The following is a 19,784-nucleotide window of genomic DNA, read 5'->3' as shown; positions in this document are numbered from 1 at the left end:
ATTTCTTTGTGGTTGGACTCGGTGCTGCCCCAACTTGTTCATCATAAACGTTTTTTTTTTAAGATTATGCACAGATAAATTTGAGAACTAAAGAAGATTAAGTCTAAGGAAGTTATCATCCAGAATTGTAGAATTATGTTCCTTTAATAGGGTAGAGCAGTAAAGCTTCTGTCCTTAACATTTTTTCCTGCATTATTTTTACTTTTATATTTTAAGTAATTTTAAATATGGTACTTTTACACTTTTGCTGGAGTAAAAAGCTTAAGTTGATCCTCTAACTTCTATAAGTGTTTTTAAACAGGATTTATACTTCTGAGTAATAAACATGAATACTTCTGACACCTCTGTTTGTTTATTCTGGAGGATATAACTGACATCTAGACTGAAAGCTTTCTGGTTCATTTTATTTCCATGAATCGTCGATAGCTGGAGCCAAACATTCAGCTTTCTGGTAATTAGTTATCTGATGATCCGAATAGTCAGTGGAAACGATTGGCAGCCTGTCTGGTCCAGGTTTCTCAGAATCTGGTAAGGAAACTTTACAAACAGAACAAGGAGTGATGTATATCTATAAAAAAAGGTTTATTTAGTTGCTTGGATTTTACAGATCTTTTAAATCAAATAATTTCTTGAAGTAGATTTTAGGAAAGCAAAGAGGCAGGTGATTTCAGTGATTGTCGAAGCCATCCCAGCTGGCAGCACAGTGGGTCCATCAGTCCTGCTGAGTGATCATCTTCAGCATCTGCAAAGCCATGGGTCCCTGGTCTGAGGGGATCTGAGAGAGACACCGGGAGAATGACGTCACACAAACCAGTCACACGCTCCCCCCGCCGCCCCGGCTTCAGCCGACGCCGAGCAGGAGACATTTAACCTCACAGACAAATCTGAGTCACAAATACATCTTACTGGAAAATTCTACAGTCTACAAATTACTGCGTATTTAATTGCTTACAATCTTAACCAGTTAACATTTTATTATCGTATATTAGAAATGAAGGAGCTCAAAGCAGCTCAGGTTTTACCATATGGCCGGCTTTGAGGATCCAGTAGAAGGCAAAGTTCTTGTACGTCTTGTAGAACGCTCCAGTGACTCCTGGGGAGGCCGGGTCATCGAGGGGGGTCCACCTCATCTGGGTAAAACTAGGAAGTCCCTCCCATTTTAGCTTCTTCACCCAGAGCTCCTGACCTGGACAAGAGAAAGGGGGAAAAGAGAAATCCTTCAAATGCTTTTTAGCCACAGACCCAGAAGATCAGACCGCATCAGTAAACTAGGTTTGATTTTATGTGTTCGCCACAGACATAAGGAGGAAATTCTCCCTTCAAGTTTTTCTCAAGGGAGACAAAGTCCCTCCATGGTGTCCTGGTCGTCCCCTGGGGCTCCTCCCAGCACCAACAGCAGACCAGTTGACCATAACTCATGGAGTTCCTGGTCATAGGCGGATCTACTGGGCTGACATAGGATGGCAAATGCCACCCCTGCTGCCACCTCAGTTGGCGGTAGGGGTGGCGAGGCTTATAAATTATGGATAATTCGGGAATTACGACCGCTAATTTCCAACTTATTTCTAACCTTAAATCACGAAAAAATGCTACACCTCTTTAAAATAAAATGGATGACTTTTCTGAGACAATTTGATGCTTTTTAAATTTTCTCTGTTAAACTGCTTCTGTGACATCATCATGGGACATCCTCAGAGCAGTCTGGCAAAATATGATTAAACCACGTTTACCTGCATTTTAGTTGTTTCTTTCTTTAGATTACGCACCATATAGCTTAAGGTTAACACAAAAGGAAAAAATAAAACTTATAAAGACTAGATTTATGTTTAAATCCCAAGTGGCATAGGATCCCGTTTCCAGCACAGACAATTGATCAAACAGAAACGGTTGTTAAGCTTTTATTTTCTCAGGAAAAACCTTATAACTGATTATAGTTTAGTACACTTACTATTTTTAGGGCAGGAAAATGTAATTTAGTTCCGTTTTAAAATGTAGGGCGACCCGGATGTATAACTGGTTGCTCAGTTGAGCTGATGGTTGGGATCATGCCACTGGTACGGATCACGCAGTGACATGCAGAGCCATGCATGATAGCAACACTATAAAGGCCTACGACAATAGGCTTAGAACAAAAGAGCTTTCAAGGTTATGAAAATAATAAAATCTTGTAATATGTATAATATGGATTTTATGTTTATGGTTGGCAAAGAAGAGAAAGAAAAAATTTATTAATTTAGATTTTTCTGTCCAAATTCCAGAATCAAGCTGAAAAGATTGACCAACATCTTCAAGCCCAACAGGTTTCCAGACGGACAAATGAAGCTCAGAAACAAACGTCAATGATGCTCAGACATCATTGCATTAGAAGCTCATTTACCAAGGGTGTCCACTATAAGATCCAGCTGGCCGTTGTAGACTGTGACATTGACTCCAGCTGCCAACAGCTGGTCCACTATATCCACTACTGGCCTCATAAAATCCCCCGCCATGTTGCTGAAAACCTCCTCTGCTTGCCCTGAAACCAGCGCAGAGGGAGAGAGAGAAGAAAAAAAAAGCAAAATACTGTAAAAATGACGGATCAGATATATCAGTCTGAGACAAAGAGACCCGATCCCGCTCTAAGGTACCTCCCCAGGTCACATTCTGAGGGATGATACCCAGCTTCTTCCTGATTGGTCCATTCATCAGCTCGCTCAGTGACTGCTTGTGCAGAGGGCGAATGTGGCGGTGGGCTTGCAGAGCTGATGCACAGAATAAAAAAAACACACATGTCAGAGGAATAAATCTGGGTTCCCTCTTTGTAACTTTATTTGTTTAATGAGTCTAGATATAGCCATGGTTCCATACAGATAAAGTTCCCTCCTGCAAAAGAGGCAGTTTTCTCATCGGGTTGCTGGGTTAGAATGTTGTAGAAGTTCACCCCGTTGGTGTTCTGTAAAGAAAAAAACAAACAAAACGGAAAAAAAAACATACAAATTATTGATTTGAACAATAAATATTTCACTTTCATTATTCCAGCTTCAAATTATCACCCATCTCCAACTTGTGAGCAGGAACCAAAACTGACCCAACCTGTCGAGCAAGCCACTAAAACTGAGGCTGGTCTGCTTGATCAGTGGCTCATAAACCTTTAATAATAGTTTTTAATCATGTTTTTCAAAGACAAACCATATGTTTCAAACAGAAACAAGCCAAAAAAAAAACATTCTTCGTCCTACTTTCTAGTGTGAAGTGACAAATTGTCCCCCTAAGGTGTCATTTCTCAGTGGGACGTCTCTGGTCTCTCTCCAACCTGTCCTCTAAGGCCCCGTCCACACGAAGACGAACCCTGGCCTAAACGCACAAATTTTTCACCAAACCAGCCTCTCATCCACACGAAGCCGGCGTTTCGGGGGTCTGTAAACGATCTTTTTTTTATTCAGCCTTCAGAGTGGGAAGATTCTGAAACGCCGTTTTCGCGTTTCCATCTTTACGCCCTAACCGCATATTTTTTTTTTACACGCATGCGTCATAGCGTCGCCTCTAAACACGCATGCGCGACACATCACAACAACAATGGTGCCGTTGCTGCTGATGCTACTCACCCTGCTGTCGGGCTTACAACAGAATCTTCTTCTTCTGGAATATCTCCAGGAAGAACAGAGCAATATCGACCACATAGTTCAGCACCTGAATTTGACTTAACCACGAAAATGGACCCGCAGGGCAACCATGTATAAATATTAGTGCGCATGCCCAACATTTCGTCGCTTATTTTTGCTTTGGTACCACAGCGCCACTTACAGGCCTGGCATACATTTTGCAGCGTTTTCATGCATTCGTGTGGACGATCACATTTATTTTACGTCTCCGTCTTTACGACAAACGTTTCGGAAAATATCAGCGTTTCGTGTTCGTTTTGACTTCGTGTGGACGGTCTCTAAATCAGGGGTCTTCAACGTTTTCCAGGCCAAGGACCCCAAACTGATGGTGAGATAAGGCTGGGAACCCCTAATTATATATATTGTATGAAATAGTGTTCTATCAAACTGGTCCTATAGTCACTCTATTACAGATGGAGTAATGTAACTAAAGTAAACCCTCCCTGGGATTATTAAAGTATTTCTGATTCCTGGTTGATGGGACAGGTGTTGTGAATGAAACGGTGCCCAGCTTGAAAGAGCTCCTGAATGTGTGTATTGATGACTGAAAGACATCTTCTGCCTCCATTTATCTGTTTACTACAGTTTTATTCATGTTAATGTGGATTTAAAGACATTTCAATTAGTGGAAAATATTGCAGGGGGGGATATAAAAAAAAAAAAGTAATCAACCAAAACTTTTGCGACCCCCATGCAGTTCCTCCATGGACCCCCTATGAGTCGCGGACCCCCTGTTGAAGACCTCCGCTCTAAATCCAACATGGCTGCATATTACAAGCCTTAATGCCTGCAGTAAAAACACAAACAGTCTCTCTCCACCTCTAACCACATTCCTTTTCCCAAACAGCTACCTAAAAGAGGAATCATCTGGAAAAGTACATCTTTTTCATGTTAAAATATGTAGGTCTTCAGGCAACACCGGCAAAAAAAATTTTTTTTGAATGCTTTTTTTTGTTTTTTTGGTGTAGGCCCTTTGTTCAAACCAGAAAAGCCAGCAGGCCTGACCATCTGGTCCATTCTCCCGCCTTGCTATCACCATGCCGACGTCGGCATCTCCATACCAACATTAGCCAAAGTTGCTATCACCATGCTAATATTCCCCCGCCTTACTATCCCCATGCCATCCCCATGCCGACGTCGGCCCGCCATGCCATCCCCATGCCAACATTAGCCAAAGTTGCTATCACCATGCTAATATTAGCCTGCCTTGCTATCTCCATGCTAACATTAGTTCTCAACTGCAGGCTGTCTGTAAATGTTGCTGCTTGTGTTACATTTCACATGTGTCAGAAATCAGGAAGTAATGGCAATTTAACCATGGCTAACTGCTAATGTTGCTAAAGCTACACGAACATACACACAAGTTAAATTATCATGTGTACACAGAAAAGAAGGGGTATAAAAATTGTGTCAGAATAAATCCCTTTTTTTTTTTTGTCTCTTAAAGGAAATAAAACACGAAGTTAAAGACAATCTAAGGCTACGTTCACACAGCAGCCTGAAGTCGCCCAAATCCGATTTTTTGGCCCATATGCGACACAGATCGGATTTTTTTTTCAATGTGACCCAGGCCACTTGGCTGGATACGAATCTGATCTTTTCAAATGGGACCTGTGTCTGAATGGCCAGTTCGGATTCATCCGACCTGAACGCCATTAATACCCAAAAAAGGTCACTATTATGCGTCTTGCTACACAGAAGCGGCAAGAAAAACAACAACCATGGTAGATGATGATGCGGAGAGCGGTATTTATGTTTAACCATATTGAAAAGATTGTGTTTTTATGGTTGGAAAAGATCGCTAGATGTGTGCCGGTACTACCATCCATTTTTACTTCTGGAAAAAAAAAGAGCACACTGGAGCGTGACGTCATTGCGTCCTCTACTCCGCATGGTACACTTGCGTTGTATGACTGCAGTTCACACAGGAGATCATATAGAAGTCACATATATTGGGAAATGAACGGCAATGCAAAAAAAAAAAAAAAAAAAAGAATCGGATTTCGCAAAATAATCGGAATTGAGCATCAAGGTCTGCAGTGTGAACGTAGCCTAAGAAGCTACTGCTATAAGAGACACACCGTTTTGGTGTTTGAACATATAAACTAAACAGTAAAAGGCTGTAATCAGCCTGAGTTACCAACATTTAGTTAGATCATTGAATATGTTGATGAGTCAAACCACTGGTTTTTGGAAACTGGAGCTGGAAAATTTGGATCTTTTATTCCTATTCTTAGATGGAACATGGCAGAAGTATCCCATGGCTCTTGTTCTGGGTTATACACCGAGTAGACTAAATTTGTGTGGAAATAACTGATTCCTGTTGACAGCTTTAATACTGCCAGCCGTATTTTACAGTGTAGGAACTAGAGATTAGCAAGAATTTGGTGATACGATGTTCATCCCGATATGTGTGTAATGATAGGATTTATCCCCATAGATCCCTATATATTAAGAGACATTATAATGAAATTATATACTAACATACTTCTTGAAAACCCTATGAGATATTGCTGCTGGTGCAGAGCTAATGAATAATAGGCTCTTGGATGCATTATGCCGTATTTTTAAATACTGTCTATTGACATTTTGCAATATTCGATACAGAAGTTTTATTACACCCCTCGTGGGAACCATTGAGTTTTCATTTTGAATGAGTTGCTCTAATGTTTGGGCTTGGGTTGTTAAGGCTCGTGGTACCAACCTGTTCCACCACCGTCTCAGCGACAGACCATAGCTCTGTGGCTTTAAGAAACTGCTGCTGCTGCACCGCTTCTTTCACGTCCTCTACTGCACTGGTGAGGTCTTTGAGTCCGGAGTCGTCCAGCAGAGACTGCACACAGCAGGTCGGATGGAAGTAAGAACGCTGCAGCTTGGATCCACAGTCACTGGTGAAAAGCTTTCTGTGTGTTACTCACTGTGGCGTAAAGGTAAGGACCCCACGTCATCACCGAGTCTGGAAACAAAACATTCCAACAGTGAGTAACCGCTCATTCACTGGAAAATTGTTCTAAAATAAATACAAATTTCCTCACTTAAGTGAATTTACCCTTTATTTTAGAAGGTAAATGAGGTACTTTCCCAATGGAATGAGTATTTTTTTACTCTTTCAAATACCTGAACTAGAGTCTTACTGGTAGAGGATTTTAAGGCTGATGCCAATAATTTTTTTTTTATATATTTTGAATTCAATTCAGTTTATTTCTATAGCGCCAATTCACATCACATGTCATCTCAAGGCACTTTCCAGTTCACCAGATCATCCAGTCAGATTGATTCAAAGTTTTCTATCTAAGGAAAACCAGTTGATTGCATCGACTCATTGACTCTTCAGTAATCCCTCACACTAAGCATGCTTGTAGCGACAGTGGAGAGGAAAAACTCCCTTTGAACATGAAGAAACCTCCAGCAGAACCAGGCTCAGTGTGAGCGGCCATCTGCTGAGACCGACTGCGGTTCAAGGAGATATTTATCGATTAGTTTGACAGGAGCTTAACTAAACCCCAAAATGTGCTTCTGGTGTTTGTGGGATGATTCTTGGAGCTGATATCGATTTTTCTTTCTCCATTTATGTGATAAAAATGACACAAAGAAGGAAAATGTTACTCAAGTCTTAATTAATTTATTTTTTTTTTTTTAGAGAATAACGTCAAAACGTCAACAATGAATAATAGATGGAGGGAGCAACAAAACATGAACTTCATTTGATTTCAATGTCAGGCTGCTAAATGCATGAATGAATCAGCCGATGCATGCTGGTATCCACTGATTCCCAATACAAGAAAAATAAACTACTAATACCAGCCAGAAATATTGGTCTAACTCTAACTGGGACTCTTCAAAACCCACAAAGTGATAATATGCACTTGAAATAATACAATGCAATTTGGATTTCTTATTTTTAAGTGTAAATTTTCTTGTTCCATTGGCAACATGTCTCTTTTACCTCCTCAACCCAAGAACAATGTAACTTATTTTAAGAAAAAATTACTTATCTAGGTTTTGATTTTTTCCCTGTGGGAAAAATAGGTCTTTTTGTCATTTAGTAGAGTTTTTATTTGGAAACTTTGAGTAAGACTGGAATAAATGGAGTGTTTGGAAAACGATGGTGGGATTGGATTAAAACACAGTTCAATGGAGAGCATAACATGCTAGCAGAACTATTTTTTCTGTCTACTTTTATGATATTAAACCAATAATTACATTGTGGAAGCCAGCCAGCGATGCTTCATTTAAAAGCCTAAAACCATTTACTTAAAAAAACAAAGAGGAAAAATACAAATATATTTGGTAGAACATGAGAAACTGATCAAAAACAATTTGACAAAAATAAAAACTCTGCTTGTTCTTATAGGTAGTGGTTCTGATCCCAAAAAATAGATTAATCTTTTGTTGGCCAATTCTAATCTTTGGCTGATTGACTTTGAACGTTTCTCGTAATTTCAACAAGGCTGCAGTGGTGTGAGGTTCCCCTGTGATTTAATGTTTCACCATCATTATGACTCCTCTTTCAGAGCCATAGACCAGTATCGGACATTGCAGGCTAACAAAGAACCCAAAGAACTCCGCCCCCATCCCAAAGGGGAGGATCCGTTCGTCCGTTTCTATTGGCATGTTTTCTAAACAAAAACTAAAGTTCTTTGGGCTGCTGTATAAAACCTGGAACTCAACTCTGTTTCTGACATTTTGAATTGAAAAAGCTTCCTGGATGGAAGAGAAACGTCTTCAAACTTGGAAACAAAGTCCAGTGGATTGATTGTTTTACTTTTTTGGAATGACTTTGACCTGGATGACTGATAATCTTCACCAGCATCATCATTAAAGGTTAAATGGCTGCAGCTCTGACATCTGAGTTCATCAAATGCTTTGAGTCACTGAAGTTTAAACAAGTTTTATTTTATTAACAGTATCTAAATGTGCAATACAAATTCTGGAATAAGTAGTATAATTATCATCATCCCCCGTATCCCAGTCTGGAGTCATTTTGGAGATGGGTATAACCCAAAGTAAAAATAGAGTAAAATAAAATAAAAAATATATATAAATAAATAAAATAAGATAAATAAAAAAAGGGGGGGGGGGGGGGGTGTAAGGTTAAAGTTTAATGTATTTCAACAAGTAATCTAATATAGGTCCTGTGGCAGTGTATCTAATCTTTTCTATTTTTAATGACTGCATAAAGCCCAGCATACACTGCGATTTATTTCAGCACCCAGCTGCTGCTCACACTGTACGACTAAACCCTGCGTTTAATCGTACAGTGTGAGCTCACGATTTATGTTCGGCCCGACGCTCTGATGCGATCTACCTGCTCACACTGTGCGACTAAAAACCATGTCGGACTCAGCTCCGCAGTGAGATGGAGCTGCTCTGACTCGTCTATCCTGAAGTCAAACAAATAGAAGGGGGATAATAAGCTCACTATAGTGAACCGCGCTGCCTTGGCAATTTGTGCAATGTTGTGCTGAGGGTCCTAGAAAGAAAAGGCGACGATGTATTTGGAAAAAGGACATGGCTGAGCAGACAGAGCTGCATTTCACTCATTGCATCCCTCTGCCATGCAGCTGTGTTTGAGAGGAAGAATCCTTCTTTGCGCCCTGAGCAATTTGCCCACGACGGTCGGGAGAAAATCAAACATGTTTGATATTCTCCCGACCTCACGATTCCTGATCAGGAGGCGGTGGTGGGAGGCTGATCGCTGCTCGTAACCCCGTGTACACCAAACGACTCACGACGCACGATCAGGTTGAGAGTCGGCCCAATCGAAAGATTGTCGCAAGACTGGAAAAATCGCCCCGAAAAATCGCAGAGTGCATGCCGGGCTTAACCTCTTCAATGAGCAGAAGAAGGAGGGGAGGCCTCCATCATTTGAACAGTATTAACCTCCTTGATGGTAAGGTAGTGAATGCCCCCCACATTTGTCTGAGTGGCATGCCAAAGATTGCAGGATAGTGGCCAGAGCATCAAATATAGATTTCCAGAAATGGGTGAGTTTCGGTTTGGCCCACAACAAATGATAGAGGCTGGCAGCTTCCTGTTTACATCGATCACAGAACGAGTCTAGTTCAAGATCAATCTTAAGCCCCGTCCACACAAAGTCAAAACGAACACGAAACGCTAAGATTTTCCAGAACGTTTGTCGTAAAGACGGAGACGTAAAATAAATGTGAGCGTCCACACGAATGCATGAAAACGCTGCAATGTGTATGCCAGGCCTGTAAGTGGCGCTGCTGTGCCAAAGCAAAAATAGGCGACGAAATGTTGGGCATGCGCACTAATATTTATACATGGTTGCCCTGCGGGTCCATTTTCGTGGTTCAGTCAAATTCAGGTGCTGAACTATGTGGTCGATATTGCTCTGTTCTTCCTGGAGATATTCCAGAAGAAGAAGATTCTGTTGTAAGCCCGACAGCAGGGTGAGTAGCATGAGCAGCAACCATTCAACACAGTACGGCGCCATTGTTGTTGTGATACTGTGTTGCGCATGCGTGTTCAGAGGCGACGCTATGATGCATGCATGTGTAAAAAAAAAATGCGGTTAGAGCTTAGAGATGGAAACGCGAAAACGGCGTTTTAAAATCTTCCCACTCTGAAGGCTTAATAAAAAAAAGATTGTTTACAGACCCCCGAAACGCCGGCTTCGTGTGGATGAGAGGCCGGTTTGGTGAAAAATTTGTGCGTTTAGGCCAGGGTTTGACTTCGTGTGGACGGGGCCTTAGCCAGTTCCTCTTTAGAATAATGAAGGTTGCTGGGCCCCCTGCTGGGCCCCCAAGGTACTCTGAACAAAAGCACTGGTACCGTTTACTGAAGTCAAAGTTTAGATATCAGGGTTAAAAAAAAGACTCTGGTTAAAGTAGAAATACAGATTGAACTCCACTGCTAACATAAAAAGTAGAGGTTCTACACATTGTACTTTAGTACAAAAAAGTTAAATGAGTTTTTTTTTTTTTTTTTTGCGTAAATGATACAAAATAATCTTATGAAACATCTCAATGCAGAAAAAAAAAGCCTAAAATTTCCTCTTTTTTTGCCGTGTTGGTAGAAGAGAACATAAAACAAACCGATCGGTCTGTTTTTTGTTCCAAATTTAAATCTCAGACAAGAAGATATAGATTAAACAGAACAGCAGCCCTGAATACTTTTCTCAGCATTAAAGCCATTAATATTAAAATTAAAATAGAAACATAATCAAAAAGTAAATATTAAATCCAACTAAACTGATTCACTTCTTTATTTCCCTGCAGCTGTTATATCATGTCTGTATATCATATCTGAATATTGAAGTAATAATCCAGTTTAGAGAAAGAAAGGAGTAGAAAGTAAAGATATTTTTGTTCAAATGCAGGAAGTTAAATAAAGTCTGTATTCATGCTGAACCTCCTGGTTTAAAGGCCCAAAATCTGACTGTGCAGCATTTCTCTGGTCTGTTGGGAGCAAAGGTTAAATGAATGACTGATACTGACCCAGCGGGGAAATCCACGAGTCTCCAAGTGCCACACCTGCAAAGTTACACTTCACCGAGCCTTGGGCGATAGCCTATAAGCACACAGAGAGGCAGATTAAACTCCAATACAAACCAACAAGTCATATTATTGCAAAATTCTTCCTTAAAGTCCAGCTGGGTTGCTTAGTACGCTGAAGCATCCTGAAGACTAAAACCCAGAAACCTGACCTCCATGTTCATCAACAACTCAGTTAACCTGCTGTGGAAATAAAGCTGTAAACCTGCAGCATGCTCACCTTGTTCAGCTCCTGGGAGATGGCAGCTGCCATTTTTCCACCATAGGACTCAGAGAAGATGTAGAAGGGATTACTCTGAAAAGTTCAGAAAACGATTTAAAGGCACAGCTGGATCCGCACGGCAAAGTCAAAGTTACTTTAACGTGGCACAAAAAGGATTCAAACTTTACACACTGCAAAAACAATCCAGATATGAGTTAACGTTTCCTAAATTAAGTGCATTTACGCTTAATTTGAGCAGGTAAATAAGATTATCTGTCAATGGAATTAACATTTTTACTATTAAATTAAGAAATAAAACAATGTAATTGCTTTTTCTTATTTTAAATATAAATTGTCTTGTTCAGTAGCAGAGTGTCTCACTTACCTCTTCAATTCAAGAAAAAATGCACTTATTTTAGGAAAAGGTGACTTATTGAGATGAACATTGTCTGCAGTGCAGAACCTGATCTGTCAGCATCAGCAGAGGTCTGAGTGAAGCAGAGCGACTGCAGGCCGGCTAACCTGGAGCTCTGGGATCTGAGCGAAGAATTTTTGGAGCAGCACCAGCATGTCTGAGGCGACCGTGGAAACGTTGGTGGCGAAGCCGTCGGGCCGCTCGGCGTAGCTGAAGCCGGTTCCCACCGGGTTGTCCACAAACAACACGCTGGCTGCCTGCACCTACAGGACACGCACACAAAAACAGGAATTAAAAAACAAAACCTTTTTTCTATGCATAGTATAGATGAAAACTGGAAAAACACTGGAAAAAAATCGAAATCTAGATAATCCAGGAACAAATGCAATTTATTGAAGAATAAATTACTTAAGCACTGCAAAAAAGGAAAATCTATACAAGTGTAATAAACTTGAATTCAGCATTTTGGTCTTATTACAATTGTTTTTCAATGTATTTTCTTAGTAAGACTAAATATTGTTAAGATTATTTGACTTGTTTTAAGAAAATTCATTTTTTTTCATCCTAACTAGATAATGAAACTAATTCTGAGCAGCTTTTTTCTTAAAATAGCACACATTGCGGACTGAGTCGCGTTAACATTTAGACTGTGAGTAAATTTTTTACTTGTTTCAAGACAATAAGACAATCCATATTAACCTGTTTTAAGAACTGACCCCATCTCATTAAGATATTCCAGCTAATCAAATCTGATTGCAATCAAATTGATAGGGTCATTGGGATTGTCATTCATGGTTTAGCTTTGAGATTCTGAACCTTAGCAGTGGACCATTCACTGTTTACAATACATCATAACTACTGTACATCATACATATGCTTATTATAATAGAAGCTCTGCCTTAAAGGGGAACGCTGTTTTTTCTTTTACATTGGGCCCTTGATTTTACGTTATTACATCATGCTCTATAAGTTTAGTGTCATTTGGAGCCGTTCTGAAGATATTCCGTTAGGCTATATCCAAGTAACGTCTTCCTATGGGCAACGACTTGAAGGCACAAACTAAACTGTTCATAATTTATTCTTTATGGTACGCCAGCATTCAGAACATGTAGGAGAATCACTGTCCCTCAGACATCCGCGGTTAGATTTTTTATATTTATATGTTTTAAAAAACGAAGCGGAGTGTGTATGACGTCATCAGCGTGTGCCGGCTACCGTTCATTCTTCCTGTCCGCTGAACTGCTGCTAGTTTTCCTCACATGCCTGGAAGATGTCTAGTGCTGCTACCACAGATGATCTCGCTCTCCAGATGGAATTGAACGATTCAGATTAGCTAGAATGAATAGAAGGGGTAGAGCGTAGCAATACTGCTAGATCACCATCTCTTCATTGTTTGGCCTGTGCAACCATCAGTTTTGTGAGTTTTTTTTATATTTTAGTTCACCGAGAACTAAAATATTAATAACAAAAACGTTTTGAAGTTTTTGTCAGGTGTATTTTTCCCATACATTCACTACACCTAAATAATGAAATTAATTCTAGCTAAGAAAAACAGACTAGTTTTAAGCCTTTAAATGAACTGGTATCAAGTACATTTGCCTTGTTTTTAAGCCTGTTGTTTGCTTGTTTTGAAAAATAATTGGTTAGAGGACATTTAATTCTAAGCAATAATGACTAATAAATGAAAATAAATTGCTGAAAATAAGAGAAAAAATCTTAACAAGTAAAAGAAAAAATAGATTTTTCTACTTGATTTAAGTTGTTTTGGATGCTTACTGCTTGGATATTATGTTCTTGTTTTAAGAAATCTTACCAAGTCTCATTTGCTTGCTGCACTGGCAGATTATTTTGCTCAAAATAAGCAATTATTCACTTAAAACACTATATTTTTTCTTATTTTTTTAGAAGGCATTTTTTGGTGTGAGGAGGTAAAAGAGACATTTTGCCAATGGAAGTAGACGATTTACACTTAAAATAAGAAAACACAATTGCATTGTCTTATTTCAAGTGCATATCTAATTATCTTACTTTAAGAGTAAAATATTCATTCCATTGGCAAATTATCTCCTTTATCTTATCAAATTAAGTGTAATTACACTTAATTTAAGATACTTTTACTTATTTGTAGATTGTTTTTCCACTGCAGCCTTTAACGCTACAAAAAATTCAAGTAATTTTTTAAATAAGTGCTTTTTTTTCTTAAATTGAGGAAGTAAGTGAGACACTTTGCAAAAAAGACAATTTATATTTATTATAAGAAAAAACAATTGCATTGTCTTATTTCAAATGGATGTTATCTAATTATCTGACTTTAAGAGTTAAAATACTAATTTAATTAGCAAATGATCTTATTTATCTAAGCAAATTAAAGGTAAATAAACGTAATTTAAGACTACTTATTTTATAGATCTTTTCTGCATTGAACATAAAAGATGAATTGCAAAGAATTGAAACTTAAGTCATTTTTTTCTTAAAATAAGGAATTTTTTCTTCTATTGAGCAGGTGAGACACTGCCAATGGAACAAGACAATTTACATTTAAAATAAAAAATAAAAAAAATATTGCATTGTCTTATTCTAAGCGCATATTATCTAATTATCTTGAGAGTAAAAATACTTATTCCATTGGAAGATCATCTTAATTACCTGCTCAAATTAAGTGTAAAAACAATTAATTTCTAAATCGTTTTAACAATGTATTAGTATTTACTTTATGTTCTTTCAGTGAGCAAGAAATTTAAATTATTATCTAGTTTATCATCCTCTTCCCATGAAACCTCATCATTATAGACTTAGAAAACTTTTATTAACATTTCATTTTGTAAAGTTTTCATGATATTTCCATTTCTTAAAGTGCAGCAGGGATCAAATGTAAACAGTGTGGGATAAAAAAATGTGGTGCAACAAAAAGACATTGATATGGAAGTTTAGAGCATTATTACATATAAGGGACATATATGCAGTATTTTTGATTTGGTGTCATCAGTGATGCAGAATCTGTGACCTGATTTAGAGATTTTTCAGTAGTTCATCAGTGTGATGGCGGTGGGGGAGAAGCTGTTGCAGAACCTGCTGTAATGTGGATGAGAATAACTCTGCAAGGCAGAGAACCTTAGTGGAAAAGAAGCAACGTCCCTGATCACCACCGCCTTACCCAGCTCGTCTTCCTGGGCTCCAGGTCTCTGTTCAGGGGTCCGATCTCTTCAAAGTTCCCGAAGCCACTTCCTGATCCTCCGGGTCCACCCTTCAAACACAGAGCAGAACCAGCTTCTGTTTCTGAGCTCTTAGGTAGCCGTTAGAAAATATGAGCCGTTATCAGCTTCTATTAAAAGGTGCGTGCTGAATATGGAACATATGTTTATTAAAAAATGAATTAAAGTGAAGAAACAGAAAGCGAAGGTCTGCAAACAGAAAACACACACAATAATTGAAATCTAAATAAGTATTTTTTTCCTAAAATAAGGGAACTTCATTCAATTAAGAGGGTAAGTGAGATACTTTGCCAATGGAACAAGACAATTTATATTTAAAATAAGAAAAAAATGCATTTTTCTTATTTCAAGTGCATATTATCTAATTATCTTACTTTGAGAGTAAAAATACTCATTCCATTGACAGATGATTTTATTTACCTGCTCAAATTAAGTGTAAAAACACTTAATTTAAGAAATGTTCACTTATTTCTAGATCGCTTTTGCAGTGCACAAATAGGGGTCACCATGTGGGTTTGAAGAGTCCCAGTTAGAGTTAGACCGATATTTCTGGCAGATATTAATAATTTATTTTTCTTGTATTGGGAATCAGTCGATACCAGCATGCATCAGCTGATTCATTAATGCATTTAGCAGCCTGACAATAAAATCAAATGAAGTTCATGTTTTGTTGCTCTCTCCATCTATTATTCATTGTTGACGTTTTTTTGATTCCCTAAAAATTTTGAATTAAGACTTGGGAAACATTTTCCTTCTTTGTGTCATTTTTATCACATAAATTGAAACTCAATTCTATTCAGTGTATTTCTATAGCTCCAATTCACATCATGTCATCTCAGGTCACTTTCCAGTTCAACCAGATCATCCAGTCTGATTGATTCAAAGTTTACTAAGGAAAACCAGCTGATTGCATCGACTCATTGACTCTTCAGCAATCCCTCACACTAAGCATGCTTGTAGCTGAATTTATCCCATTGCACTTTTCTGAACGGCTGCAACTAACGATTACTTTCCAAACTGATCTGTTGATTATTTTTTTAACTAATTCATTAATAACTGGGTAGCCAAAGGTTCCGTAAATAAGATTTAGGAAATTAAACCATGTGAAACTTAAACTTTTCCACTTAAGGAGTTCTGGATAGAGCAGACAAAACATTTTTTTATGTTACATGCAAAATTATATATATATATATATATATATATATATATATATATATATATATATAATTTTTTTGTTTCTTATTACACTTTTTAGATAATTCCTGCTCTAAGTGAGTCGCTCTTTCAGCATCTTTTACAGTGTCTATACTCCAGTTAACTATTACATGTTCACAATTAAATGTTCACATTGTGATTCACGCTCATATAATTTATTGACTTCATCTAAAAATACCAGATATTTTACATTTATGCAAAGATATTAAATAATACAACACAACTTTAATTATATTATTGTAAAAATTAGGTCATCAAATCAGTGTTAAAACAGGCTGCCTGTAGGCACTAAAATGTCCAGCAGGTGGCAGTATTGAGTGAAACAGAATCTGTAGAGTTTGGCAGCGTTTCTAAACGCCTCTTCCTTTCACCATCACTGAGATTTTATTAGATCAAGTGCTAAAATGCAACCTAAACACCTGTGATCACATGAAGGCAGACAGAAACAGGAAGTCAGAAACAGTTTATCTGGCTTCATGAGCTCAAAGAAGGAAAGAAAGTAAGAATAAACAGAGCAGCTTGATGGAAACTGTCTCAGCAGCTGGTTGGTTAGTCACTTCCTCTAATGAACAGAGGCGCCATATCAGATCTGCTTGCTTCTAAAATTAGAATATTTATTTTCTGCACATTAGACACACTAGATCATTTCTGTCAGTTTATTTAATGGTTTTTCACTTAAAGCTCCTGAAAACACAGTTAGAATGAAACCGAAACAGTTTCTTTCAAATCTGCTTCCAGGTTTTTATTGTTTTCAGATTAAAATAAATAATATAAATCCTGTTGGAAAGGCGAGCTCTGTATTATTGGACAGGTGTGATTAAAAAGGTGTGTGGTTTTACCTGCAGCCACAGGATGAGCGGCAGGTCCTGGTAGCTGTCAGCATAATAGAGCCACCAGAAGATGTGGGCCCCTGGTCTGACCTCCACATAGTCCCACTGCTCCTTAGCAGGCGGCGGGGAGGAGGAGCCTGCAGACACCGGGAGCATTAACCATCTCTGATGGAGCAACCAGCTTTGCTTTCGGTTTACATTCAGCGGAGTCAAAGAGCTTAGAGAGGAAACAATCAAACCAGGAGATCAAGGAAATTAAACCGGATAAATCCGGAAGGTTTACCTTTGGAGACAAGAACAGAGAATAAAGATAATAAAGTGAAGAGTTCAGCGAACTGAGCCATTGCTCCTGCAGCTCTGCTCTCAATCAGCCGCTAAAGTCACATGATGCTGATCCAGTCAGCTGACAGAGGAGGAAGACACGATCTAGGTGCTGCGTCTCTATCAGGGGCGGATTTAGGATATTTGGGGCCCTAGGCAAAGACAGGAAGGGGGCCCCTCTGAATTGAGAAGAAAACACATAAAACAGCCCCGTTCTACGGATAGAGAAATGTTAATAGAATAGACATCCATTATCTGTTCTAGGTTGTGTCCCTTTTCTTCTTGTTTTCCTCTCTATGTTTTGTACTCAGCTGACTTTTCATGCTGTCTCTAAAGGAATGAAAGATTTTTTCCCAGCACTAAGCTCACTTAGCTGATTGCTCCTTCCTGTGTTTCCAAAAAGGCCAAAGTAAATAACCCAGTCCTTCTTTTCACTGTAGACAAGCCATGATCTGCTTATCTGTTCTCCATTTTTCATTTGGATGAAATAATAGCTGCATGAATCATGACAGCAGACAAGATAGAGGAGAGCAGGAGGCGGGGTTACCAATCTACTTGCTCTGGAGAGCAGAGTTCGCTGCTTTTAGATGTTGTCTCCAAAGTCTCCAGTAGCAGAAAAAAGTCTCTAGATTTGGCGCTAGGAGCTTTTTAGAAATCAAAGTGCTAGAGGGGTCTGAAAAGTGGCTAAATATAGCGACTAAAGCGCTAAGTTAGCAACACTGCTCTTTGCATGGTTTGTTTTCAAATGGTTTGCTGCTGTCTGTTTGGACCTTTCTGAACATGTGCAGCAAATGGACTGATCCAATATGGTGGACACTGAAGGGGGGGGGGGGGGCTGAGACACACTTAATATTATCAGCGTTCTGATGGCATTTTAGGAATAGTTGTATTAACCATACATGTAAACAGAATTTTATGGGGCCCCCAGGAACATATTGCCTACTTATAAATCCTTCCCTGGCCTCTACAGAAAATATTTATGGTGCTCTAGTTCTAGTCTAATGGGAGGTGAGTTCTACCTCTTATTCATCGCATTTTTACTCAAGTAAAACTACAAAGGTAGTCATTTTAAAATGATTCATGCAGGCTTAAGATTTTATTCTACTTTTTTATTTTCTTAAAATTGCAAAAAAAATACAAATGCTGGTGTTTATAAGAATAAGATAATGAATATTTTATATAGAGTAAATTCACCGTAACAGATTCAGGTGAAAAAAAAATGTTTTTCAAAAATACATTTTTTTTTATTTAGTTTGTTATTGTAATACTTATTAAATCAGTTTTTAATGCATTTTTTTTATATTGGTCAGAAGAGGGTCATTTACTTTCAGTACAAAAGGACACAGTATGTGGACACAATTTTATTTCAGAAATTTACTAGACCTTGAAATAAAACAGCATATTAATTTGATGAAAATAAGAATAAATCCATGAAGCAAAATAATCATAAACTGTAGTTGTTGTTGTTTTTCTGGTGAGTCGTGTTTTAAAACATGGAGCCAGAAATTTAACTTAAGTGAGAAAAGTGATACTTCATATAAGCACAATGCAATAAAACTACTCCTGTTTTTATTTTAAAAAGTAAATTTAACTAGTGACTAACTAACTAACTAACTAACTGACTGCAGTGGACAGACTTCTAAACATTTAAACAATAAATACAGTACAGAATATTTTACAACCATCAATAGTTAACAGACACCAGAGGAACAGATGTTAGGAAGGAGAAGAACTTAAATAACAAGAAAATGTATGTAAACATGTAAATTAAACAGATAATATGTAAAGTTCTTTATAAATGTTGATAACATTCTGTCTTTACTTCAATACTTTGTTCTGTTTCAACATCAGCAAAGCGTATTATAATAAATTGATTGTTTATCTGTACAATCAATATGTTTCATGATATTAAAATTTGAGTAATAATTAAAGTGAAAACTATTCAAAAGATGAAATTTAATATGATCAGAAAAAATAAATCTGAAGTTTTAATTCAGCGAGTTTTTATTGGATAAATTCCCAACAAATATCAATTCAAAGGATAAAAAAAAAAAAAAAACAATTTAACCAGATCGTCCAATCAGATCAAAGATTCAAAGTTTTTTATCTGAGGAAAAAAAGCTGATTGCATCCAATCAGAATTATTTTGTCCTTGAGGAAGATTTAGTGACACTCGGCTCTACAGCCATCCCTCACTAATGGAGAATCTGTGTGACGTTGAGCTTATTATTGCAGCGACAGTGGAAAGGAAAAACTCTCTTTGAACAGGAAGAAACCTCCAGCAGAACCAGGCCATCTGCCACGATCAAACAAAACAACCAATTAGATTATAAAGCCTAATTTTGATATATTTCAAACATTTATCTGCAAAAGAGAAGCTACTGAGAGAAACAATGAGTAATGGACAAGGCCTTGATTGGTTTATACA

General features: G+C 38.0%; 1 protein-coding gene across 1 annotated transcript; it reads right to left on the bottom strand.

The window, feature by feature from the left end:
* Positions 1–558: 558 nt before the first annotated feature.
* Positions 559–17,456, bottom strand: scpep1 (serine carboxypeptidase 1). The gene is made up of 13 exons (XM_038267563.1): positions 17,319–17,456; positions 17,045–17,172; positions 14,933–15,022; positions 11,886–12,041; positions 11,382–11,456; positions 11,105–11,177; positions 6,560–6,597; positions 6,346–6,474; positions 2,848–2,932; positions 2,628–2,741; positions 2,378–2,515; positions 1,023–1,186; positions 559–775 (listed from the first exon to the last, which is right to left on the bottom strand). Exons 1-13 carry the CDS (start codon positions 17,377–17,379, stop codon positions 713–715), a joined length of 1,314 nt encoding a protein of 437 aa, XP_038123491.1. The 5' UTR covers positions 17,380–17,456; the 3' UTR covers positions 559–712.
* Positions 17,457–19,784: the final 2,328 nt, after the last annotated feature.

This window comes from Cyprinodon tularosa, unplaced genomic scaffold, assembly GCF_016077235.1.
Source record: "Cyprinodon tularosa strain WSP-4 unplaced genomic scaffold, ASM1607723v1 ctg678, whole genome shotgun sequence".
Lineage (NCBI taxonomy): Eukaryota > Metazoa > Chordata > Actinopteri > Cyprinodontiformes > Cyprinodontidae > Cyprinodon > Cyprinodon tularosa.
Note: the sequence above shows the minus strand (reverse complement) of the source record. Positions and strands in the feature narration are given on the sequence as shown.